At 38.1% G+C, this 26,847-nt stretch overlaps 1 protein-coding gene across 4 annotated transcripts in view; it reads left to right on the top strand.

Moving 5' to 3' along the window:
• UPF2 (UPF2, regulator of nonsense mediated mRNA decay) overlaps positions 1-26,847 on the top strand; it is a 62,308-nt gene that overhangs the window by 22,745 nt on the left and 12,716 nt on the right. For all 4 annotated transcript variants that reach the window (XM_026033325.1, XM_026033324.1, XM_026033323.1 and 1 more), the window contains 11 exons: positions 4,153-4,261; positions 5,472-5,585; positions 6,337-6,453; positions 11,208-11,393; positions 11,908-12,111; positions 12,605-12,880; positions 14,240-14,423; positions 17,764-17,903; positions 19,024-19,128; positions 20,456-20,554; positions 21,813-21,980. In XM_026033325.1, the coding sequence (XP_025889110.1) occupies positions 4,153-4,261; positions 5,472-5,585; positions 6,337-6,453; positions 11,208-11,393; positions 11,908-12,111; positions 12,605-12,880; positions 14,240-14,423; positions 17,764-17,903; positions 19,024-19,128; positions 20,456-20,554; positions 21,813-21,980 (1,702 nt within the window). The remainder of the gene's footprint in view (positions 1-4,152; positions 4,262-5,471; positions 5,586-6,336; positions 6,454-11,207; positions 11,394-11,907; positions 12,112-12,604; positions 12,881-14,239; positions 14,424-17,763; positions 17,904-19,023; positions 19,129-20,455; positions 20,555-21,812; positions 21,981-26,847) is intronic.

Here is a 26,847-nt window from a genome sequence, read left to right as displayed (position 1 = left end):
GGGCAGGCTCTCTGAATATTTATATTCACTGCCGTTGGTAAAGGAACAATTCTGCTTTCTGTCTTTGAGTCAGTGCTTGTATTACCTGTGGAAAAACTCAGTTTGCACATAGAATCCAGCGCTAAAATGCGACAAATTATTTTAGAGAAAAATACACAGCACTACTGACCTTCAAAGTTTGCATGCTGTGCATTAAAAATAGTTTGTTTACATCAGTCTCTTAACAGAGCCATACTGATAGCTCTTTATTTTCCTGTTACTTCAAGCACACAAAGAAAACAATTTGGGGGTTTTGTTTTCTTTGTAGTTTTCYTCCACCCTAAGTTCCAGGGGTTTCTACAGTATCCTTGCAGCTCCTCGAGGAGCAGAATGCCAGAAAGCTCTTCAGGAATTTGTGTTTGCTTGCTTTCTTTTAAAGGGATTGAGGAGCAGTGTCCCCATAGGATGTAGATAAGTTATATGTTTTTATCACATATTTTAGTGTCCAAGCATACCAGATAATACAGCTTAGATTTAGCTATTGCTAGATGAGATGAGGTCTCATCCGAGATAAGATCTTGGCAGCCAAGATGAGATGCTAAGTTAACAGTAATTTGTGCTCTTGTGAGAGATCACACTTTTAGGAAACATACAGGCACAGCAGGTGCACCAAGAACTTAGAAAACTGTGTTTTGGAGTTTGAAAACTAGTGTAAACATTTCATTGTGTGTCAATTATCATGCATTGCTGTCAGGGAACTTTCTTGCTTCTATTAGAGTTGGATAGACTGGGAGAAATAAATGATTCTTCAAGAAAACCAACTTAATTTGGCAAAAAAGGACACTTTTTTTCCCCTCAACTAACTCTAAATTAGTGTTAGAACAGTCCAACATTACCCTGCTCTGTTGACTGCTTATGAATGGATTGCGCTTAAATCTTCAGCTGCAATTCAGGCCTCTAACCAAAGGGAACAGAAAGCCCTTTGTAAAGATTTTGCATCCCGATTTGCAAGTGGCTTTTAGACTTGCATTGAAGAATTGATTTAAATTGATTTAAATAATAGCATTGTAAYTCAGAGCAATAGGATTTGTACTGAAGTGACAGTGCAGTGATTTAATCTGTCCTGCTTGCAGTCTCCRGGCAGCTTTGTGTAATTCTTGTTAGCCAAATGAATTATTTTCCGGGGCAGACAGACATAATTATAATTATTTGTCTTCTGTAACCTTGCTAGATTTCTTGGTTTTGTTTTGCAGCGATATAAGAAGTTTAAAATCTCTCAAGTCCTAAACAATTCAAGTCAAATCCTAAACAGTACATAAGTTACTTGCTTTGGGTTATTTTTCCATTGCTGTATGTGGTGGTCTATAAAGTTGATGGTTTCCTAAGCAAGGAGGTGTTTTTCATGGTATGGGAWTTTTAGCACTGTCATTGCTTTTTCTTCATTCAGAACTTAACCACTTTTTGAATATAAAATATTTATGAGGCTTTTGATGCAAGTCTGCCAACCTCTGTATATCTGTGTTTCAACTTGTGAACTTGAGAGAATCCTCCATAACAGGGTCATTTTGGTGGACTGAATTTGTCTTACCAGTGTTTCAGAGGTTTCTCCTTGKTTGAGGACAAAAATGCTGAAATAGGGGAGTTTATGCCAAAACAGAGAACAAAACAAAAAACATCTCATTTGAGAGCAGCAGGAAGCTCCATAGCACAGCTTCATTCCCACTGAATAACATGGGTGGCAGTTTGTACCTGTTCAGAACCTGTGCATCTATTTAATAAATGAATATATTCAAATATATTTAATGGATGTATTTGTTTGGATTCTGACTGTGCTCACAAGGCAGCAATGCTGCYGTGTCTTGCTGTTCCTTCGTTATTCAAGTTGTCTATCCAGTATGACCACAGGTAATGAGCAMCCAAAATGTCCCTTTTACTTCTTCCTAATCCCTTTGCTAAAAAAATTCTCGCTACTTAAGTCCTGGAGAACTTGTGGCTAGGGATTTAATTGAACAAAGTTGTTGTGTTGTTTATAAAGTAGTATTTAATGTTCTCCAGAAAGCAGTTTGCTAAAACACGGTCCGTGTGGCCCCGAGAGCCAGAGTTGAGCAGATTTCAGTCCAAGGTGTCTTGGCAAAAAGCAAATGGTCCAGAGTGGAGGCTTTTAGTTACATTACCTGACRTTCGGGGGGGTTGAGATGGGCTTCATAGCATAAATACCTCAGCTGTTGCAAAGYGCAGTGTGGGCTTGCTTCGTAATGCAGGAGAGCAGGAGCAGAAAGCCATCCCGTGGCTTTTGTCTATGAATTTCTGCCGCTTCATTATTGACAAATCCAAAATCTATTGTGTCRAGGCTGCACAAGCCTGAACGTGAGTACCAGTAGATGGTGCCACTTGCACTACAGTCTCTCCAGTTTTAAATGCTGACTTTTCTCCCCTGTGCGAGTGCAAACAGATTCAGTCTCTGACTGCCAGTTTCACAGTAATTAACCCAAGGCTTTTCTATCTTAGATTTCACCTGTGTAGAAATATCCAGTCATAGCATTTTTCCCCATGAAGAAACCTTTTGTGTTCTGTGTTGGAGCACCAACAATGGGCTCTCAGAATGAGGTTTTTCCCCAGGTGTGTTGGGTTTACAGAGATGAAATTATTAGCTCTCAGCAGGCAGGTACATGCTCAGATCTGAATACAACTTTCTGCTSTTTGCTTTGAAAGAAATACCATAAAAAAATCCCCTTGATTAAAACGTGCCCCTCAACTCGACTGAAGTGTTCCTTGAATTTAGTTTGTGTGTGTGAAGCAAGTGAGACCTTCACTTTTCTGAGTTAATAGCTGGACATTTAATAACATGGTAGTAATTTGCAGAGGTCATCCTTGACTGTGTTTTTTCAACAAGCTTGGAAAATGTAAATACTGGTTCTGTTACTGGTTAACAAGAAGGAGTAAAAACCTATTAAATAGGTAACTGGGATACCTATAATGTCTCACCAGGAATTTTACGTGTTGTTAGCAGGCCRCTTTATACCTGRAAAGGACAAAGGTATATTCCAGTTTTGCCCATACATCATGTAAATACATAATGATCCTTTCTGTATAYGGATGCTGTAGATCTTGGGAACATGCTGCAAAATCCTTTTCCCCTCTGTTTTCTACTGCTCTTGTGCAATGTGCTTTTTACTTTGAGGGGATTGTTTTGCTGCTGCCCTTGTCCTTGACTCTGGTCTCATTCTTGTGACAGGCAAGCTCAGTGTATATTTATTTCTAACTTGCTTTTCAGAATTTTCTGGCCGTATCTTTTTTTGTCTGGCAGTAAAGGAAACATTAATCCTTCATAAAGGGCAGCCCGAGGAAAGATCCRTGTTCCAATACTCACAATTTCTCATTTTAATTAAATGTAAATTTAGGATGTCCCTTTCTAGTTATGACAGTATTTTTTTCTTAGAGTTCATCTTCTATTTCCACCAATACTATGTTTGTAAATAACTTTTTTCTACAATTTCCTTGTCATAATACAACTTGTGCATGAGATTTGTGCAGTTGGTTTCTGCCTCTATAAGTGGTGAACGTGCACATGCAGGCAAAGCAGCTCTGGGTAGTCTTCTCTCTCCTATTATGTGATACCACGAATCAGCCTTTAAAGGCATTTCTCCCATTTTTGTAAGCCAATCAAGCCTGTGTTTGGAAGAAACCGGTACAATCTAACAAAGTTATAAATTGCATCACTTTAGAGTTTCACCAGCTTAAAAATAAAGAAGTTCTTGCCTTACTAGTTAGTTTTGCTGCTACTATATTTTTCGAGTAATAGCAACTGCAGTTGTCAGCATGCAAAATTACAAAAATTCTTGAGATAGGCGTCTCAGTTTTCTTTGTATTTTGAAATTTCTGAAATATAATAAGTGGAATGGAGAAAAAACTACCAATTCTATAGTTAAGACGGTGGTTGGCATTTCACTTAAAACAGTGAATTTGAAAGGAAATCGATTCGGAAGCATTCAAATAGGGTGGGGTAATACACATTTCTCGCACTGTTATTTTAAAATATTGTAATTTACAGTATAAGCTAGTAAAAAKGTATGTATATAATTGTCAGTATATACACAGTCATCCTCTAGAACATAAATTAGCTTTGTATTTTGCCATCACAATTTATTTGTGTGTGTAACCTTTGTTTTGCAGGTTGGATTTGCTACCGTTTTATGCGAGACTGGTTGCCACGTTGCATCCCTGTATGTCTGATGTAGCAGAGGATCTTTGTTCCATGCTGAGAGGAGACTTCAGGTTTCATGTATGTTTTGCTAGTTTGCTTTTTTTGTATTCAGATTAATCAGTCTGAAATTTTTTTTTTTTCTGGGCAAAAATAGTGCTTCAGAAAATAATGTTAAAATTCAGTGATGTAATACTTTTTTTATAGCTCTACTCTCTCTCTCGCTATATATATACACACACACACACACATATACACATATATATATGTATTGTTTGTAGTGTCATCTTCATTCTCTAAAGTTAAATAAAACGAATCTGAATTGTTACATGATAAAACAATGACAACAAAACTGAAAAAAACGTGCTCAACTGCACAGCTCTTTTATGTTTAATAACTTACAAATGCAATCAGTTTATATATCAGATTATGGCCTGTACTAACAGCAGCCTCCCCCACAAGGTTACTGTTGCAATGYAATTAATGAAAACATCCATTAATTCTTAAGCATTTATTCCTTTTTAACAGGAACAATTAATGTTCAGCTGTATGATGAAAGCTAAGATTTTCATTGCTTGCAGATGACTTTAAATGTTGATTCTTCCACTATATTTTAAGTTTTTTGATAGATTTAGTTACATTATTCAGTGATGACCACTTCAATGTTTTGAGGTTTACTTTACAGATTTTGAAATCATTTTTTTGTGATATTGTCAGTGAAGTAATACATGAATTACTAAAATTAGTTCAAGTTGTTTTTTTAAGCTGTTTAAAATTATCCGTCATTTTCTTGAAGACAGTTACTTTGGAAGAATATCATAATTTGCATTTTGCTGAACTTGATTACACCTAGAAGAGCTTGGGCATCAGTTACTAGAATTGTGTGGAGGGGAACAAGGGAGGGACAGTTGGTGCTTTGTTCAGTGTCACCTGATAAGACCCTCAGTGTTCTGGSCTTTAGGGACTCTACCAGTGGTCTTATTGATGCGGAGTCCAGAATACCTGCCCACTACCATTGGCAAAGGGGAATGGCCAAATTAGTGTTTCTGTAACTCTTGGTATGTTAGAGGACTGAGTTTTCCTTGGGAAAGGGGGTGGAAAAGTGCTAAACCTTCTGAAGAAACAAAATAGTAGAGAAAGGTTTCAGAAATCCAAAGATTAGTATATAAGGAATCAATAATATCTCAATTCCCAAGCTTACAAGGTACTTGAGTTGAAAGTAATCTTGAGATAAAGGTATTTTTGATGACCTAAAATCAAATGCTTTGTCCTTTTTGTTTTGTTTTGATAGGTGAGAAAAAAAGACCAGATCAATATTGAGACAAAGAATAAAACTGTGAGATTTATTGGTGAGCTTACCAAATTCAAGATGTTCTCCAAAAATGATACTCTCCACTGTTTGAAGGTAGGTGTTGTAATATTTGTGGGCTGCTGTACCTGCTTGACAATGCATATCCATCCCATTCCCCTTTGTGCTCCTACTGCTGGTCTTATTAATTCATTATATATGGTGTTTTAAATGTCTGCTGCTTCTATCTATAAAGATGCTTTATTATAGTCATTCTTAGAATGCTTTAATTCAATGATAGCATATGTCTATTAGAATACACTTCTGTCTTTGTACAGTAGAACCAAATTGCTAATGATTTTTCCATCTAAAGGATATTAGTATTTCTATTTATACATCCATTATATGTTGGATAGAATATTATTGATATTACCCATATGTTATTATTTGTTGCAAAGCTGGAATTGAGCTTTTCTTTTGGCTGAGTTGATTTAATGTTGTAATGAGTAACCAGTAGAGGCAGGGTAGAAGCAGAAAGCTTTTCACTTGTTGCAGAGAGAGGCTTGTTTGTTATCATAGAAAGTACTTTTGAGGAACAAAATCAACCTTGTAAAACATGAATCTCTTAAGTATGTCATCTTGATTTGTGTATTGATAAATATTCAATTGTATCTTGAATGTAAAACCCTGAATTCAAAGAGGACTATAAAAAAGTGAAAATGAAGGGGTGAAATCAATTGGATATTCTATATTCATTTTGAAGGAAAAAGAGGGGGGGAAAAAMCGGTATAAAGTGGAGGAGATAATTAATTTTCTGGAGTGCAAAAAACGTGTTTAACGCAATGTTTTCTATATGAATATGCAACAGATGCTTCTRTCAGACTTTTCTCATCACCATATTGAAATGGCCTGTACCCTTTTGGAAACCTGTGGAAGATTCCTGTTCAGATCACCAGAATCCCACTTAAGAACCAGTGTTCTTCTGGTAAGAGAAGAAAACTTATTGAGGGGAGAGCATGAACTGAAGAAAGCTAATTATTTCTTTTATCCTCTSGCTTTGCGATGCTTTCTGTAACAATCAGTGCAATTAATATCTTAAACAGCAGTTATGATATTTGATTAGGAATACATGAAAACCTTAATGAAGTTTTATCACGAGTGCACAGGGAACATAACCTTTGTGATGCTCTGAAGATCGTACTCAACTTTAATACAATTTTAGTGCCACCAGACTCCTGGCTTACCTTGGAGATTCATAAAAACTGAGTCAGGTACAAGAGGAAAAAAAATCGTTCTTTTCTGAAATGTTGCYCCTTCCCATGGCACGGAGGATGTTGACATGGACAATTTTTCAGATATATTCAAGTCCAAGGCTGCCTTGGTGGTGTCAGCATTTACCTGCATTCCCGTGGGCTTGGGTATTATCTTCCTTTATGCAGCCTGTCCAGGGCTGTGCCAGCTCTCAGACTGCACCTCCAGGGAGAAGAGCGCGCTCAAAATATCCTAGAGAAATCCAGTTGCCCTATAAATCTGCTCCCCACTTGAAAGAAAGCATAAATAGAGGATTAAATCTCTGAAGTAAAAAGATACTGCATTCCAGCTACAAAGAATACGTTTGGATGATGTGTAGCCCTTCACAGACGGGGCAGAAAATGAGGGTGTAGTTCAAGGAATGTGAAGGCTGAACCTGGGTGTGTGTATGTGTGCATGTGATGATGCTATTTGAGGATGAACAAAAGATGCTATTTGAGGATGAAAGGGCTAGCTGATAAAACAGATGATAATGACAACCTCTTTACCTCCAATTAAAATAGCCCAAGTAGGAGGTTTCTGTTTTCCGGGAACCCTAATCTGGGGTTGTAAGTATGAAGAACAAGTTTGTGAAGGTTTGAAGCTATTACAGAAATTGGGATTTGTACTTAAGGTGAGAATAGAAATGTTATCTGCATGTCTAGGCCGGTACCAGCAAAGATTTAGACATAATGAAAGGATTAGTATTGAGTCTCTGATTTTTGATGTCTAAATTTTAGCCCTGAATAACGTGCCTTAGCTTGAGAGCAGCTGGTAAAATTCTGCGTCCAAAATAAGGGACTGATTCAAACGAGGTCCAGAAAAAGTGTTTTAAGATGGATATCAACATTAATGCAATTTTCTAAAACCAGAATCTGCTTAAGCAGTTACAGACGAGCTAATAAASCACTTTGTTTATATTAGAAGTCTGACTAGACTGTTCATGTTCCCTTCTGACCTTCCAATCTGTGCAGTAAACTATAGACCTATCAGCAATATCAACAGGAAACAAGCTATTTTTAAAGAAGTTATTCCCTCGTCTTGGAGAAGAACGGGAATGATGTTTCCTGTTGCAGAAGTGAGTGGTTAAAGCGTTAGCAATCTCTGTGTAGAGGCACAGCTCTTTAGAGCTGTAAAACACCATTTTATTTCTCCTATCCTCATCTCTTATCTTAACAAAGACTAGGCTTATGCTCGATGGGTGTTTCTCTTGTATCCATGTCCTCCCTACTCATTCTGCAGTTAGTAGTGGTAGCCTTTGCTGCATACTTTAGTGTATTGATCTTTATTTTTTTTTCTTTTTCCCCACAACAGCCCATTTCTTTCTGAACCTTTTGTTCATCTGGTTATAACCTTGACTGGTAACTTTTACTTCAGTTGTATAGTTGCAAAAAGAAGGGGCTGAACACATTAACTCCCCATTTTTGCCTCACAAGAATGTAAGGAGRTTCCTGCCAGGTTGTTTCTCCAGCCTGTCGAGGTCCCTTTGAAGAGCAGATCAACCATCTGCTCTGCCAACCACTCTGGTCAGTTTTGCACCACCTGGGCACTTGCTGAGGATGAATTGAGCCCCATCAGCTCTTATCTCGGTGCATGTGTCTTCTAGTACTGCCCTACTGTCAAGACAGAGATCTGATTTGGACTTAAATAGTATTATACAAATTGGATCATAGGTTTATGGAACTGGTCAGTGTGGACTGTTGAAAAGATGACTCCCAAGGCAAATTAATAGAGATCTTGTGGAAAAAAACAAAGTAGGTATAAAGCCAATCTTAGCAATGAGTGTTACATATGGAGTTAAGACTTGTTGATTTTCCAAATAATTATTAACCTTAATCTTTGCTGCAGAACAGGCTGTGTATCTAATATTGAAGCTAATATTGCTTTATTGTGGTGTGCAAGAAAATCAAAGTCAAAAATGGCTTTTAGTAATTCTTTCCCTTCAATTAATTATGTTGCACAAGACAGCTGCAGACAGTTGAGGACTACCTGACTTTATTTCAGAGAAACTTTTAATAATTCCATTGAGCTATGTGATGTTTTGCAGATTATTTCAAGATGTCTTAACAGCAGGAATGGAAAAAATCATTTTAGGGGATAAAGATATTTCTGTTAATACTTACTCTTATTTGGGACAATTTTTATTTCTACTACTCATTCTTTCTTCTTGGGATAGCTTTCAAATTTGATATCCTTTTTGCCATTATAAAATATTACTGTGAAGCCAGCTTGGCTGCAAGATTGGTCTGTTAATAAGTGGATTACTTGGTGCTTTAGTTGGAAGTTCCCTATATTAATGTAGGATTCTCATTACTTAATCATGTTAAATTATTGTGTTAGGACATTTTGTTTAAAGTATTTTTGGTATAACAATTTTTGATAAGGTTTTTAAAAAATCCTTCAACTCAACCAGCTGTTTCAAATAGTCTTTTCCRGCTGCAATGCAGTATCGCTTGTATTTACTACATTTATAATTTAAAGCTACAAAGTGGCTCAATGCTGGGGTGCTGCTGTATAGCTCAAGAGGAACCTGTAAGARAATGCTGATTTTTTCACTGTGTAAGACAGCCTTTGACAAAAATTTGTTGTTTATAGGAGCAGAATGCACCAGTTGGGGTTTTATGCTCTATGGGGAGAGATGTTTTGTGCCAATTTMCCCTCCCCACCCTCCTAGCATTTTAGCCTGGACACTTTAGTGTTTTCCTAGTTTCACTTGTTTTTATAAAAGGCTGGGTTTTGTCTGTTTTGTCTTTTCTTGCCTATAAAAGCAAAGGGCCAGAATAGCAGATTAGTTTAAGCAATTTAATCTTCAGGTCTTGCTTTTATCTCTGCAATGCATCAAATTTTTGTTATTGTGGACATTTTACTGCTATTTTTTTTTTCTTCCTGACCATCTGTCTTGACACCTTAAATGAAAAAGGACTGAAAGGAACRCGGATGCTTAAAAGGGTGATGACTTTTCACAGAAATTAAGATTAATGACATCCTAATAACACCCTCTTAAAGAGTTACTGTACATACCTGGGAATGCTTGAAAATAAGAATTTATAGTATTTTTTGAACAGGAGGATAGCATGTTATCTTTTCCAAGAAGAAACAAAAATAATTATAGCCCATTCTTAAAATGTAACATATAATTTTTATAACACCAGAAAATATATAAATAATGTAGTTTTAGTTTAAGATCTTATTTGTGAGTCCTGCTGCTGCTTTCTCTGTCATGTTTTATTTTGCTCCCCTTCAATTTTCTGTTTGTAGGGCAGCATAAGAAATGTCATAAGACAGCAAAGAGGCGTTTTCTCAGGAGACATCTAGAAAAGACCAAAAAAATTCAGTGAAGTAGTAGTATGTATGACACACTAAGGCTGTAGATGTTTCTGTTGCAATTGGCTTTTCCTCACAAAATGCAAACAGCACAAAAAACAGGTACTTGCTGAAATGCTGTGCAGCTGTTAAACAACTGCAGGTGAATTTGCCATCCCCCAAGAGAAATGTCCTATTTGGAAAGAGTCTTATTAGGGATTCAAAAGAGGTGAGTTGTGTCATGGAAAAGGTTAAAAATGAAATGCCTTGGGGTTTGTGTCTGATGCGGCGCTTCCGGGCAGCAGATGCACACAGTCTAAGGAGGAAAATAGTGTCYGTGTTGTGCAAAACTGTTCTTCCTCATGGAATCAGCAGCCTAAAATTGACATTTAGACGCTATTTGACTACACTTGCATTTCAGTTTAGCTGAACCATTGCCTTGCAGAAGAAGTCTGAATTTATTCAAGTTTAGTAGAAAACYCACCAGGACAAAAATATCTTTTTCTCTCCCCCTCCCCTCTTTATCAAAATTGTAAGAAGTATGTAGAGCTTTAATGTACCTGATTTTGCTGAAATGCATCTTTAAGGTCCTGTTTTTGTTGCAGGCCCTTCTGTTTGGGTCAATGACAACAGCGGATCCATGTAATAAGAAAAATGCTATTGCTTAAACCATCAGCATAAACTTTCTTGAGCCTTGTACTGTTATAAGATATGGGCTGGCTGTCTTGCATTGATTCATTAGGCTTGGGCACAGAAATCAATATTTTAGGTACTTAATGTTAGTCAAGTGGTTTGTAACTCTCGTGAACCAAAGGAAGGTTTTGTATAAACAGGAACACTTGGATTTCCAGTCATCAGATAACTCTTCTGAAACCTATTTGGAGGGATTCTTTGTAAAAACAGGGATTGTAAATAAAAGTGATCTTACAAATAGCACAGAACTATATATATATTTTATTTATATATATATATATATATATATATACACACTTGTCCTTTCTTCTCTATGCTCAAAGTTACCTTTTTTTTTCTAGAACCCCTCACATTTCTTTATTTTAAACTTAGCAATAAAAGCCTTTGGTTTGAAGAAAAAAAAAAAATGTTGCCTTTCGACATTTTAAACTGAYCCTTTGGATTTGTTTCCAGGAACAAATGATGAGAAAAAAACAAGCCATGCATCTCGATGCCCGCTACGTTACCATGGTGGAAAATGCCTACTACTACTGTAACCCTCCTCCAGCTGAAAAAACTGTGAAGAAGAAGCGCCCTCCCTTGCAGGAGTACATTCGGAAGCTCCTTTACAAGGACCTCTCCAAGGTCACCACAGAGAAGGTATATGTTTGATGTCTTTATTTCACTTCTTTTCATATGAACTGCTTTAGTGTTAATTTTTGGAGAGACAGGGGCAGTATTTTTTTAGTTGCAAGTTAAAGGGATTGTTTTTCTTTGATTAAGGGAGTTCTTCTGCCGTATTACATAGCTACTGTAGCCCTGGACCTGAATTCTCTATAGTATTAAATAGAGAATAAAATAACAATCTTTGTTAAATATATGATCTTCAGAATAAAGAGACGAGACCACAGTTAGAGAGATAGAAGAGCAAAGAAATTCTGAAACAGATTTGAGCAGTTTGGTTAGTAGCTAGAGGACAGCAGCTTTGTTGCAAACCTGATTTCCATAGCTGAGTTTTCCATAGCTACTCTGGAAATGGAGGATGTTTGGAAAAAGGAGATCACTTTGTAGATGCACGTAGGGATTTCATCCCAACCATGAGAGATAGGGAATGAAAKTGAATAACACTTAAGAGGTAAAATTTCAAATAAACTTAACTTAAAATTCCATTTAGGTCCTGAGACAGATGCGCAAGCTGCCTTGGCAGGATGCAGAAGTGAAAGACTATGTCATCTGCTGTATGATTAACATCTGGAATGTGAAATATAATAGTATTCACTGCGTAGCCAACCTCTTAGCTGGGYTGGTCCTTTACCAGGAAGATGTTGGGATCCATGTTGTGGATGGAGTGCTAGAGGATATTCGCCTAGGAATGGAGGTAAAAACTATCCTTTTTATAAAGTCATCCTGATCTATTCCTTATGGAAAGGAAGAAAACAATAACATAGTCATGCTTACAGAAAGTCCTTAGGTTTGGGTGTGGCTTTTTTTGACTGCTGACTTTTGTACCTGCCTTTCAATTGTTTCTTCTTTCACACTGCAGTCACGTTCATGCAGCTTCAAGTCACTTTGGAAACCAGCCCATATTTTGATAGAGGTTTTAATTAATTTTTTTTTCTGGGGAATGAAACACCACAGGCTTCAGATTGTTATATGTATTTGAAGGTCTACAATACTTTCTAGCTGGCCATATTTCCTAACTGYCTTCCCTACTTCTAAATACGATGCGATGCATATGGACTTACAAGTCTTTTAAATTCTGACAATTGTTTGTACTGTTTTTTCCCCTAAAAATAYGTTTATGAAGATTCTATTTCTTGTATACACTGAGGTCAATGTGTGTTTTGGGGGGACTTTTTGCGTTCTTTAAGGTTAACCAGCCCAAGTTTAACCAGCGGCGGATCAGCAGTGCCAAGTTTCTGGGGGAGCTTTACAACTACCGGATGGTGGAATCAGCTGTCATATTTCGAACTCTGTATTCGTTCACGTCGTTCGGAGTGAACCCTGATGGCAGCCCCAGTCCCCTGGACCCTCCAGAGCATCTCTTCAGGATTAGGCTAGTCTGTACCATCCTGGATACCTGCGGACAATATTTTGACAGAGGATCCAGCAAACGAAAACTTGATTGCTTCCTTGTATACTTTCAGGTATAAATTAACTGAACTTTATATAGCTTAATAGTTTTCTTTAACAAGTTAATGTATTTAAGGTGCTTATCTATCTTTCTGAATGCTTTCTAGAACTGTGATTTTTAAAATCCTCTTAATTTTGTAGCTGTTTGGTTTCAAAGTGAAGTATGTCTTCAGTTGTGTGAARCGTTGGTCCAACAACTGCAGAAAACGGGGTAGCAGTTGGTGCTCTGAGGTTTTGAGCAGTCCTTCAGAGGGCTTTTGCCAACTGGAGAAGTAGGTTGGTGGAAATGAGCAGTTTTGTGCAGAAGGAGCTGGGTAGTTGGCTGCTTCTTGGGGTGCCCAGTGCAAGTCACAGCAGGGCAAGTCATGACTTAGACATGAGGGTGGCCAGGGAAGGTTTCAGAGTGAAAGGGTTTAAACGCTGGGCCAGGTTACCCTGAGAAATGTGGAATTCCAGCCCCTGGAGTTAATGCCAAGACTGATTGGACTTGCTTCTTTTTTCCTTCTGCTTCTTTCTTTAAACAATATTAATACAGAGATATCAAAAMAAMCAAMCAAACAAAAAACCCAAAAAAAACACTTATCTCGGGCTATTGGGATCCATATGCTTASTTATCTGTATAAGAGACGAAAAAAATATGTAAGTACTCCATTTTAAAACTATAATAAGCCATTTTAAAACTAAAATAAACCTGGCACCAAAGAAGTCATATATTTTTGCTACACCTTAACATTTGAACAAGTGTGCATCTTGACTATGTCACCTTTTAAATGTTTCTATTCATATTCTTTTTTTCAGGTACAATTTTGTAGCTCCTTGTTCTCAAATTCTGCTTTTTATGCTAATTTGTTAAAAATTTTGCATAACTGCCTTCTATGTCTGCACTTTATAATAGCTGAAGTCTTAAACCTCTTGCTCTCYGTGTGGTTTCTCCCTTTCCTTGCCCTCTCCCCCTTTATACTAAGTATTGAGAAAATGAATTTTCTTTAAAATGAGAAGGAGGAGGATTCGAAAGCTGAAGTGGGTAGCTGCTAAGGACACATCTCTCACCAGMAGAGTTGATCCTAAGATGCGTTCACATCAGCCCTTTTTGGTTCARTCTTTGCACTTTCAGTGGTTGTTATGATATCCTGATGTCTGTGGCTCCAGCGTAAAGGAAGGATAAAAATGAAAATCCAGGTTTTAAATGATATGAGTCTTTATTGGTTTTATTTAGCACCTTCAAAATAATAGTTACATGAAAAGAAAGATCAATTATTTGAAGTCTTTTATGTTGTCAGGCCACATTTGCTTAGTAGAAATTGCAGGATTAAATTAGTTATATAGCTTAAAATGTCTGCACACACAACTTATTTGAATACTCTGTATTCTAGCGCTATGTTTGGTGGAAGAAGAGTTTGGATGTTTGGACAAAAGACCATCCATTTCCTATAGACATTGACTATATGATCAGTGATACCCTGGAACTGCTGAGACCAAAGATAAAGCTCTGCAATTCTCTGGAAGAAGCTATCAGACAGGTGCAAGACTTGGAACGAGAATTCCTAATAAAATTAGGTAAGGATATTAGGTAATTAGGTAAGGATTAGGTAAGGTGAAAGAGTAGTTGTCTATTTGACAATATCCTAGGTTTCTTTAAGTTATCATTTCCATTTTATTGATACATAACTTCTGTTATGTAGAGCTGATCTAGCCTGATGAAGCTTTCTTGGTTTTCCATTGTCAATACTATGATCATTTGGTGCATATATAATATGATGATGAAAAGGGTAAGAAMGAAAGCTATGAACCTTCTCAGGAAAAAAAATAGGGACTTCTCCAAAAAGCACGGAGTATCTGCCCACTGTTCCTGGAACTGTGGGTTGATGAGCACTGATTTAAGCCACCCTAGTGCTCAGCTTCCTTGGCTGTTTGCAGCTCTCTTCCTTTCTCAGTTCTGGACTTCACCAAAGCTGCTGTTAAAGAGCTTTAGCGGGAAGCTACAGTAAAACAGAAAACATATTTTGCTTTTTAAATGATGTCACATGCTTTTGTGTCTTCTGTTTCCCTTCAAATAATTTTTTTTTGCTGGGCATARTTTTCAGTAGCAGCAAGAGAATGATATTTTTGATGTAATTGAGTTTTGCTTGGATTATTAAACTGTTATTTTTTTCATGGCATTATTTTTATATGTAGATTTCAGATTTTAGCAAGTATTAATTATAGCCTTATAAGCACTTCTAGTTAGGTCCAATTTTCAGAATAATGTTTTTATGCACTGGAATGAGTTTATGCAGATGCCAGCTTAAATGTTGCAACTTGCATTTTAGGAGGAATTTGTGTTTTTAAAGTGCCGTTCACTTAATAGACATACTTCAAAATTAGCTATATAATAACTGAGATGCAGGTGAAAAATTCATTATGGTGTGATCTTTGATCTCAAAAGTAGCCAAGCTTGGAACTAGCCACACAAATCTTAATATTATTTTGAAAGATGTTCAGCACTTTTTTTTTTTTCATGCAGATTGTGGTGACTCTGCTCTCTGAGTCACTGTTGTTGCAGCAGTTGAGCTCTGTGTGGCTTAGTGGGGTTTCCTCACCGAGTATTTGCCAGGGTTGAAGAATGACCATTTAAAAAGTTTGATTTTCTGGTATTACTCGTTCACTATGAAATCTGTGCACGTGCTGGGCTGGTGCTAGAGGTGACGAGCTCTCCTCTTGAGAGATCTGGCGGTTATCTGCCTGTCACATCCCACTAAGGCATCTGGAGGTGACACAGAAAAGATCTAATGTCCCCCTCCAAGCCCTTTCTCTACTGAGAATTCAGAATTGTGGTTAAGAACAGTGAACACTGTGTTTGCTCGTGAAGCTGAGGAATGATTTGGGCTGAAACTGCTTTATCAGAGTGTATAAACAGTACCATATTGTACTGTTTTGAACTTAAAAGTTCAAAGCTTAAACTTGTGAGTATCATTCATAAATTGAGTAGAAGTAGACTTTAAACCATAGTATTTGATTGAACAGATGCAATGACAACTAGATACTCTGTTGTTGAATTCGTGATACATCTGTGATATATATCTGTGGCATATCTGTGATTCTGTGGTATGTCTCTAGATAACAGTACTTGTTTGGTAGCCTGTTTGGTCTGAAAACCTCCAAAATGTTGAAATGTTTATCCTCTATATGCTACTAGTGCCGTTGTTAGTGTTATTACAACACCCAGGATTGTGCAATAAACTGGGATATATCAAAGCAGGTTTCTCTTCCAAATGATCTACGAGTTGATAGCTGTGCAGGACTTTCTCAAGTGGAGTTGCTGCAGTCCTCCTTCTGCTGGKTTTTTTTTCCTTTCCTCTCTGGAAGCTTTCAGGACAAGTCAGCAAGAGTTTGGAAGCAAAGACAGGACCTCAACCACCTCATAGAGATCGGTCTTCAGTGAGCCAGCTCCTCTACAAGTCCCCTTTTATAGTCTTAACTATTGTAAAACCAAGACATTTTTCCCCAAACACGTATGTACAGACATGAGCAGAGAGCGAGTGGCCTGTGACCACGGGCTCCAAGTCTCTRTTCACTGCATTAGAATATTTTATTTTATGTCAGAGAACAGACGAGGAGCCCACAACTTGCATACTCTTTTGCTGTTCCAAAGCCCTAAGCTAACGGTTAACCCTAAATATAGGGTTTGTACATTTTTGAAATATGAATGACAACATGTATAGCGAGTAGATTTATACCTTAACTGATTTTTTTTGAAAAATTACTGACTTAGATGTGCTGTCTTGCAGAAGGCTCTGCTTCCTGCCCACTCGAGCCATGATCCTCTGGAGGATTGAGTGGCTTTGGAGATTAATGTAAAAAATTTATGCGTGTATGAAAAGAGTACTGTGTGCTGGAAGCTTGTTCTGTCTTGCATCGATGCCAGCAATAGCTGTTGTTAAAAAATTTATTTTTCTGAATTTCGGAACCGTACTGAATTYTTAAATATGTTCTCTGAAAACAATTCTGATAATCTGTCCCAAAGACTAAATTGGACACAGAAGTGGTGCTTAATTCTTGCAGCTGTGTAACGTATTGTGATGCTCTAAATCAGAATTAAAATTAGTTTTCATCATGCTTTCCAAAAGCCTCTAAAATTTCAGATGTTAGAGCCATGGTGTTAAAACYTACTTTTCACTTACTGAAAGAACAGTCCTATGTGTAAGGAGGATGAAGACACTGAATAATATTTYTGAAAGGGACGCTAATTTCTCACTCTATGCAGGCAACTCTAGTTCATCCTCAGAGATATAAATGTGTAACAAACCTTTCTGAAAGGCTTCATTAAGGGCTGAGAAGCTGACTCTCAAAATGGCTAATAGAGCTATAGCAAATTGAAGTACCATCATCTGTCATTTCTATATTGACAGAAACATTGGAAGAGCTCAAATGCCTATATTGTTTTAAAGAAGCCTTTCTTTGAATWCTTTGAAGTAGTTTTGGAGGAACTCAAGGTTCTCTTGAAGTGGCCTGAAGTGCTAAAGTGGATATTACTGAGGCCTGGTGCCTTCTCGAGACTGTTATTTTTTGTACTGTGCCTTTTGCTAAGGTTGCACACGGGGGTTTGGGACGTTTGGGAGCCRCTTGTGTAGTGCAGCTTTGTGATCACTGTTCTGTGGAAGTTTCTACACATTCTTCATGAAACCCTCTCCCTTTTTGAGAGGAAATACCGTCTACYTGGAAATTGCAAATAATTATACATAAAAAATGCTTCATTCCAGAGCYAAATTTATGATCCGTTGGAGGCTTCCTTAGTGCTTGATAGCATTAAGTTTAGTAGTGGACTTTTGAAGTGATGGTAACTTTTAGCGCTTTAATGGTACAGGCAAAGATTGTTGTTTATTCTGATTTTTTTTTTTGATCCTGTTTCAAATTTCAGGACTYGTGAATGACAAAGATTCCAAAGATTCCATTGCAGAAGGAGAGAATCTAGAAGAGGATGAAGAGGAAGAAGAAGGTGGAGCGGAGACAGAGGAACAATCTGGAAATGAAAGCGAAGTAAATGAACCAGAGGAAGAGGTAGGCTCAGTCGTTTGCCTTGCTTTGCATTAGCCTTACATTTAAAGAAAGAATCAACAGCCAGTAATTTGAGACTCCTTGAAGCTCTTGTGTGAAATGTAAATGKGCACAACCAAGTTTGATGGCACTGTTTCTGTCCTAGTCGCCTACATATGCCAACTGAATACAAATTGAGGCTTATTCCAGAAAAATACAGCATGAACTTGAACCTGGCACTGTGCTCAGGCCACCAGGAATTGTGTTTAAGAAACTTAAACTTAAAAAATAAGTTTTCTGGCATAAATCACTTCCAGAGCCCTTCCTATAACTTCTGTAGCAGCAAATGTATGGACTAGATGTCAAAGCCATCATAGGAAAAACAACAGGTGTCCAAAATGTGCCTGTATAAAATGAATAAATAAAAGATTTATCGTGTGTATCAACCTTCCTTGTTTACTGTACCACTAATCTTTTACATTAAAAGTGGTCTGGCCAATAGAAGCAACAGGCGTGTACACAGAAATTCCCCCTTGTCACTGTGACACAGCAAAGTTGATRTGCTAATGGTAGTATTATGGGAAAATGAGTTTATTAAGGAAATAGGAAGCAAATCGAACATTTTATTGTGGCAATTGAGACAGAATTACTTGATAAGTAGCTATATTAAAATAATCTTTTTGCAGTTCTTTTTGATTAATCTCTGGTGACTTGGTCTCTTTTCTTTCTCTCTTCTTACAGATTGGGCATTAGTAAATCCAATCTACTAATACCCAATCTATACCCTAATGTCTRGTTTACTAGTAAGCGTTCCTTCAGTTCTGAAGTTTGTCTCACTTTGTGCAGTGCACAAAGTGCAAGGAATGAGTGCAAGGAATTGGACACAAGTGGCTTTTTTTCAAGCAGAAATGTGTGTTGGGGTGTTTTTCTCCCTGGAACTGGACAGCAGCACGTTGTCAATGAAGATGAGTAAATCAGTTGCAAAGGGCTTTGTATTCTAATAGATATAAATAATAAATATGTGTAACTATCTTTAAAATAATCAGGAATTATGTTGTCAGATGGTTGGACTCGAATGATCTTATAGGTCTTTTCCAACCATAATGATTCTGTGATTCTGAATTTTAAATATTGAATATTCCAGGAGGGCTCTGACAATGAGGAAGAAGAGGGTGAAGAGGAGGAGGAAGAAAATACCGATTATCTTACGGATTCCAATAAGGAAAATGAAACAGATGAGGAGAACACAGTATGTATGACTTCTTTTACTTTTGATTTTTTATATAATTGAGTTGATTTTTGGCATCTTTCTTTTAGTGAATTTTTTTAGCCAATGCTGCTCATAATTTGCCTTGAAAAAGAACATAAGGACACTCCCTACTGTTTTTTCAGATGCATTTTTGAGCTTATTTTTGTATTTACAAGCTTTCATTATTACATTCTGTCAGCATTCMTGCCATCATGACACTATTAGATGATGTTGTGGTAGGACTGTGTGTTTTAGCTGGACTAGACAAAGTTGTCTGATAGTTTTGCCATGCCAGGAATGGTGGCAAATTGATAAGTTACTACAAAGTAAATTAGTTGTTCTGCAGTACGCCCCAGAAGTGAAAAGGAGACAAACCAAGAAGAGCAGGATTCTTGTAGCAGGGATTTGGAGGAGGCAGATCACAACATCTACAGCAAAAGAACCCAACAGCTCCTGACTTGCATAGGAAGTACTCATGAGAGTAACAAGCTGAGGTGCTAACCTGAAAAGCTGTATATAAAAGCAGGATTTTTTGTGTCTGTGCTGTTAGTCAATGTCCTGGAGAGACTTCAGTGTTGCTKAGAGCATGGGAACAAGCCGCATTGCTATGAACAGCTGAAATGAGTGAGGTGGGAAACTAATTCCAGTATCTCCTGAATGATGGTTTTTGTTTGTTACGAGGCAGCTCTTGAAACTACAAAGAAAAGAAACTTGGAAGCTAAACATGATTTCCAAAGAACTTATTCAAGACATTCTTGTGCTGACAGATGCTCACAGCGAGCTGCCCGACTCTGTTCTAATGTCTTTACAGTGCAGGTGTTGTTGACCYAGGAAAACATTCATTTGTAAGTCTTGGGATAAACGGTGATGCAGGTCCCACTGTATAAGCATTATCCACCTACCAAGAGGCATGTTAAGTGCAGTTTTGGTCAGATGATGCTTTCTAAATGCTGAAGGACAGTCTTCTTCCTGAAGAAACTGGCTCRTTATAAGAGCTTCAAGGGGAAAAAATAGTTAAATTACATTTAGATGGAGAAATAGAGACTTTCCTTTGTATTGTTGTCTTATCTAAGATGACACATGAAAGTATGCCATAATATCTTCCATGATCCATCTTTGTACTTGTAGCTGTAAGCTTCTGAAAATACTTTTGGCATAAAATAGTCCAGGTTGGAAACCTTTTGCTCTAACAATTGATGATTTTTTTCTTAAATCTTTATTTTGTGTGTCATGGAACAATGAACTTATTTCTTTCTTTCATTTCTAGACTGAATGTTCATATTTCTGAGGTAAATCTAATGCAACTTTTTTTTTCCCATTGTCCTAGGAAGTAATGATTAAAGGAGGAGGACTCAAGCATGTCCCCTGTGCAGAAGATGAAGACTTCATTCAGGCCTTAGACAAAATGATGCTGGAAAATCTGCAGGTATAAATCTGAATTGGGTTCCTCTATTACATAAATATAACTTAGTGCCTAAATATAAATCAGTGCCATTGCTGATTTTTTTTTAAGAAAAGAAGTGTTCAATGTATAGCTTACTATACCAGGCAGTATAGATTCTTTTACTTACGTCAGGCCTCTTCAGTGCTTTAGTAGACTCTCGTTTCTGCACAACTGCTGTGTGTTGCTCCCTCTCTGAATAAGGCTTTGTGCTGCCCACCTTTGCAGATAAAGTCTCTTTTGAAGTGAGGAAAAAATATGAAAACCAGAGCAGGTTGATAGTGGGCTGCTTTTCTTCTTTTTGCCTTATAACCATGATATTCTAGGTAGAAGGGCTAAAGAGAGCTAAATTACTGAACTAAAATAGGTGCATCTGTCTTCTACCATCTGAGGTACAAAGAGAAAAGCACAGATTGGTTCCTTTATCTGGAATGATGTCAGTATTCTCTTGCAAATACTTAAAAGCCCCAGACAAATGAAAGCCTCAAGGAAATAAAAAATAATAAAATTGATGTTTCATCTGTGAATACTTCTTTTAAATCACAGAATCGTTGAGGTAGGAAGGGACCTCTAGAGATCATCTAGTCCAACCCCCCTGCCCCAGCAGGGACACCCAGAGCACGGGGCACAGGGCAGCATCCAGGTGGGTTTGGGAGATCCCCAGAGTAGGAGACTCCGCAACCTCYCTGGGCAGCCTGTTSCAGGGCTCTGTCACCCTCACAGGGAAGAAGTTCTTCCTCACATGGMGATGGAACTGCCTGGGTTTTAACTTGTATCCATTGCCCCTTGTCCTGTCACTGGCCACCACTGAGAAGTGTTCGGCCCCTTCCTACATTCTCCCCTCAGGTATTTGTACATATTCATCAGATCCCTTCTCAACCTTCTCTTCTCCAGGAAGAACAGGCTTAAGTCGCTYGGTCTCTCCTCATACAAGAGATGCTCCAGCCCCTTAATCATCTTTGTTTCTATGTGGAATGGACTTCACATTTAATGGACACATTCACATTAAATGGACTTCACATTTTTCAAAGACAGACCTTTCATATTTAAAAAGAAAAAAAGATAACTGAAGCCTTAATTAAATCAAATCTAGTAAAGCATTTAGAAACACCTTCATGACAGATCCTTGCTGCACTCAGTTACAGACCTTTTTCGCAGTCATGAAATTGTGAACATTGCCAGGCTTTTTGGTATTTTTAGCATGTGATGATTTKCTTTTTCTTTTTCTTTTCTTTTTAAATAGCAACGGAGTGGAGAGTCTGTTAAGGTCCATCAGCTGGACGTTGCTATTCCTCTGCATCTCAAAAGCCAGCTAAAGAAGGGTCCCCCACTGGGAGGCGGGGAAGGAGAGTCGGAGTCTGGAGACACGATGCCGTTCGTCATGCTAACACGGAAGGGCAACAAGCAGCAGGTAGGACTTTACATAGATATTGCTAACATTAAAAAATCACAACACTAACTTTTTGAAAGTCACTCTGACTTGTAAAGTCCTGGGAATTTCCTGTTGCCACTGAAAGTTAAGATGTAGGAAGCWGAAGGAGATTGGATAGCTCTAAGTCTTGAAGACTCTGCAGATTTTGTTGACAGCCCTTTCAGCTTCAAATCAAGATATATGTTTTCTTCTATATACAAATTTCTACACAACAGGCACTTGGCAGAATTTGCTCAGCTTGGAAAACAGTCATTATTTTTAAAGGCTTTTTTAAGGGGATTCTTCTAGAGTGAGTCTCTCTAAGCAGCTTAAATGGAAGTCAGGTTAATAAATCCTTTACTTTAAGCAGGGAAGCTTTATGTTTATCTTGGCTCTTCTCKTGCATGTGTTTGAATTTTCCTGGGTTTGCAAATGAGTAATTTACAAGTAAATACCTAACACTTCCTGAAAATGCTTTTCTCATTCTAATTTATTGTCTTTAAAGAAACCTTTTTATTTCATTTGTGCTCATTGATGAGGAGAATRAGTGACTTGAATTAATGGGGAAAACAGAAGCGAAACTTTATTTTATTCCTATTATATATGTCTTCACCTTTCAAGTACTTAGACCTGTGACATCACTGTCTGCTCCCCTCTGTTACCTGTAATTTGACTGCAGTGTAGAACAATTGAGCTACCTAAAGCTGAAGCAGAATCTTTCTTGTGAATGAAAGACATGTTAAAAATATAATATAAACCTGATCTGTGCATGAAACTAATTTGTGTCCTCAGTTACGTCTGTTTGCAGATAAATTGGATTGTAGAACCAAACGTGCAAAATCAAAAGCATATAGTACTTCTGAGTACTTTTAAGTGCTATTGAGGATTGCTCTATTCTCAATATTAGGAGCAAGTATTTGGAAAGAAATGAGGGAAACCTGCCCTGTGTGTATATAGACTGKGTCTTCTGAGCAGGTAGTTATAAACTGTTTGCAAATTTGTCATGTTTTAAGTGAAAAATGTGTGAGGAGATAAACCTCATGGTGCTATTTTAGGCACTGTTCAGGTTGAAAATATTTTTACAAGTGACCATATGTTACAGGATATTTTAGCTTGCGTGAGCTTCAAATTATTTGAAATCCACCTTTCAGCTTCTTTATTTTTGTTGCATCTTTGTACATGTAGTGATCCACAAAACACAGGTAAAAAGCATCCCAAAGACTTCAGTGTTTTCCTGTGCAAGAGCCTAGAAAGAAGAGACTATTAAACTGTGAAGAACTGCTGCTATTAAAGCTGTGGTGGTCTGATATTTGAAGTGGGGTGACGAATGGTTGCAAACTGTCTTTATTGACTGTAAGACTGCCATTCYGTTTCTCTGTTCTAGGAGAGACCTTGTGCATGTAGAAGGGCCTTTGGAAGGCTTATAATTTATTCTGTGTAACAAGTAGCAGGCATAAAACCAGAAGTTTCAGAGGAAATGGCAGGATAGTAGAAAAGCATAGAAAAGCAGTAGGTTAAGTTACTGTAGCCTCCTCAGAGCAGTTCGGGTTCTCCACTGCAAAAAYGCTCCACAGGGGCTGGTTGACCAGCAAGGGATGGAAGGTTGTTCTGACACGGGCTGCGAAAAYGTGCAGGCTTGCAGAGGTGGGACAGCCGCTGAAGGCCCCAACTTGCCTGCAGCGTGAAGGGGCAGTGAAACAAGGATATTTCTGTAGGAGATGGTGCCTCAGTGAGGAAAAAAATCTCATAAAATGATGGAATGTTAGTCATGCAAAATGACTTTTCATCTATTAGATGTTTGTTGAGAGGAAAATACAAGGGCCGGAGTTCTTGAACTAAAAATATTTTACCTGAGCATTTTCTTTCTAATGCTTAAGCTAGAGAAGGGGTGAAAGAGAGGATTTTTAACTTTGCTTTATAATCTCAGGTTTTGTGCAAAGCTAATAGGAATTAAGGCCTATCYGTATGACTTCCCCCACATTTAGCTTCCTATCTGTGCAGAAAATGAGAAGGTCATTTATCAAAAAAGCCTTGAACCAGTAAGTTTGTGATTGCACATTATGTTTTCAAGGGGGTTGTTTCTAAAGACTTAATTCTTCCCTTCTGCAAATACTTTGCTAAGTAAGTGCTTTGGAAGCTCTTTGAGCTGGGTACATCCATACTTGGACCTAATAGTGACTATTAATTGATTTCTCTATTGCATTTATTTGGTTACTGTGTTTCCTGGGACTTGAGTGGTGCATTAAAATTCTGCAGAAGTTTCGAGTGGAGACAACAGTAACTGTTGTCACTGAGCTGAAAAGGGATTTGAGAGATTTATATTCCCCAAAAGCTGAATCTGGTATTTTCAGAGTTTTTTTTTTTTTTTTTTTTTTTTTTTTTTCTGTTGAGAATATCTGCAGTCATCAGGAATTTTAGGAGCTTCTAACTTGGTGTGAGGGGAAAATATTGCTGACAACCAATGGTCTGAAAAAGAAAGCAGAACTTGTTCGGGAATCTCATCCCCCTGCCACCTTCCCCCAATATTTGCTTTTGGGAGTAGGCTTTTCCTGCCAAACCTCTGTTTGGTGTTTCTAGAAATGTAAAAATCGGTTGTTTTATAGAATACTTCAGTTCCTGAGTCAGTGAAAGGCTTCTTTGTCCATGGTTTGTGTTCAGACCAAATACGTTAGTGGACAGCTTTAACAGGAAAAAAAAGCAGCAGCAAAGAGGAGGTGGAGTTGAGAGGAAAGTAGTTGTTTCTTCTTATACTACTCAGTTTTAAATCTGAGTGAGCAGAGCATGCACTGAATTTTGAAGCAATGGATGTGTTTTTACCCTTAACCAATAGCTGTCCAATTCCAGCTTTTCAAAAATGGCAAACAAAACTGGCTGACAATCTGCATGGCCAGAAGGTGTTTCTCATCTTAGTCATTGCTACAAAAATAAGCACCACCACCTCACTCATGTCAACCTGGCTGATTCTCACGTTTGCAGTTGGTTTGATCTCTCTGTGTTTGTCAAAATTGCCTTGGAAACCAGGAGCCTGCACTATTTAAAAACAAATAAAAAGAAGAAAGAACGTGTGTGTTGATGATGRCAACCTGTGCTGCTCTTAATTGCAGAGGTTAATGTTTGTCAAGAGATCTCCAGTCTCTGACTGCTCRGTTCCTGTACCAGTGTTGAGGCAGCTACAAAAGCAACGTTGTGTAGCCCACAACGTGGCCCGTGGCTGTTAACAACCTCCTAACACCCCAAATTAATAATCCACTGCAGGTTGATAGGAGCAAGAACATCAAATTTATCCTATTTTGTCATCCTGTGATTGCAMTAACACACGATAGCCGGGATATCAGGAAAAGCGGTGTCTTGACCTGGCTGCTGTAAGATGTTGTGTGACAAAAATCTACAAAACTGGTTGCAGTAAAGCTGTTTTCCAAATGGTTGTTGAAAGTGAGCTACAGCAGGATGAGCAATCCCCAAAATACAAGCAGAAAAGGGGAAATGCAGGAATTCACACCCCATCAYAACTCTCAGTGGAGCTGAGGTCTCTCTGGTGCTGTTTGTTTTTTTTATGAACATCCAAGCAATTTTGAGCCATGGACGTGTGAACCAAATTGAGATTCAGATAGTAAGGTACCCTGATAGTAACCAGGTTACCTTTAGTTTGAAGAATTTTAGAAAGATTTTTAATGTCAATAGCCATCAAAAATCATAATCTGTCCTCAAATGTTAAGTTCTTATCTCCGTGACATTCTTTGTCAATAATTTAATTCAGTCTCCTGAATGCAAAAAGTGTTTTCAAACATTTTCAACTTCACCACCTTTTCAGGTGAACATGAAGTCCATAAATTCTCTTTCTGCAGTTTTTAGGAAAAGCTTTCAATATTAATGTTTGTAAATGGGAGATATTTCACTTGCTCAGTGGTCATCAGACACCTGAGTAATTGTCAGCAATGGTTTGATTTCACCTTGCAGCCTTGAGCCAGGTTGCCTTGAGCTTAGTGGTGCTGTGATACAGTGATGTCTTCTGAATCTCTCTAATTTCCTCTTTCTGTAATTCATGTTTTCTTTCTTTTGCTTTAAGCATTCTGTCTGAAAACACTTCCCAGTTCCATTAAGCTGACAAATCCAGAGAACAGGCAGCAAATAAAGGATATATYAAGATAGCCAAATCATTAAGCTCCTCACCTGGGAAATGATTGTTGCCCTGAGATGTTGCTAATGGATTAATGGTTATTTGTGTAATTGCTGTAATGTTAATATGTGAAAACTTGCTTAGTTTGCTCAACCACAAATAACTACAGCTTTTTTTTCTGGTAATTCAAAGAACTTCCATTTTTATTCCTGTTCCTCCCTAAGCTTGCATTTGTATTTCAGTATAACTGGTAGATACCTTGCTAATGAGCAAAAAAAAATAGTCCTTGAAACTTTATCAATTAAAATACTGGATGGCATAGCCCAGAGGATGTGGTGGTAAATGGGGCMGAGTCCAGTTGGAGGCCTGTGGCCAGTGGTGCCCCCAGGGGTCAGTGCTGGGCCCGGTGCTGTTCAACCTGTTCATCAGTGACCTGGACGAGGGCACAGAGAGCACCCTGAGCAAGTTTGCAGATGACACCAAGCTGGGTGGAGTGGYYGACACTCCGGAGGGCTGTGCTGCCATCCAGAGGGACCTGGACAGGCTGGTGAGTTGGGMAGAGAGGAACCTCATGAGGTTCAAYARGGACAAGTGCAGGGTCCTGCACCTGGGGAGGAATAACCCTGGGCACCAGTACAGATTAGGGGTTGACTTGSTGGAGAGCAGCTCCRYRGAGAGGGACCTGGSAGTCCTGGTTGACACCAAGTTAACCATGAGTGAGCAGTGTGCCCTYGTGGCCAAGRAGGCCAA

Source organism: Nothoprocta perdicaria, unplaced genomic scaffold, assembly GCF_003342845.1.
Source record: "Nothoprocta perdicaria isolate Ctin4 unplaced genomic scaffold, notPer1 scaffold_127, whole genome shotgun sequence".
NCBI classification, from domain to species: domain Eukaryota; kingdom Metazoa; phylum Chordata; class Aves; order Tinamiformes; family Tinamidae; genus Nothoprocta; species Nothoprocta perdicaria.
The sequence above is the reverse complement of the archived record's forward strand: the minus strand, read 5'-3'. Positions and strand labels throughout refer to the sequence as shown.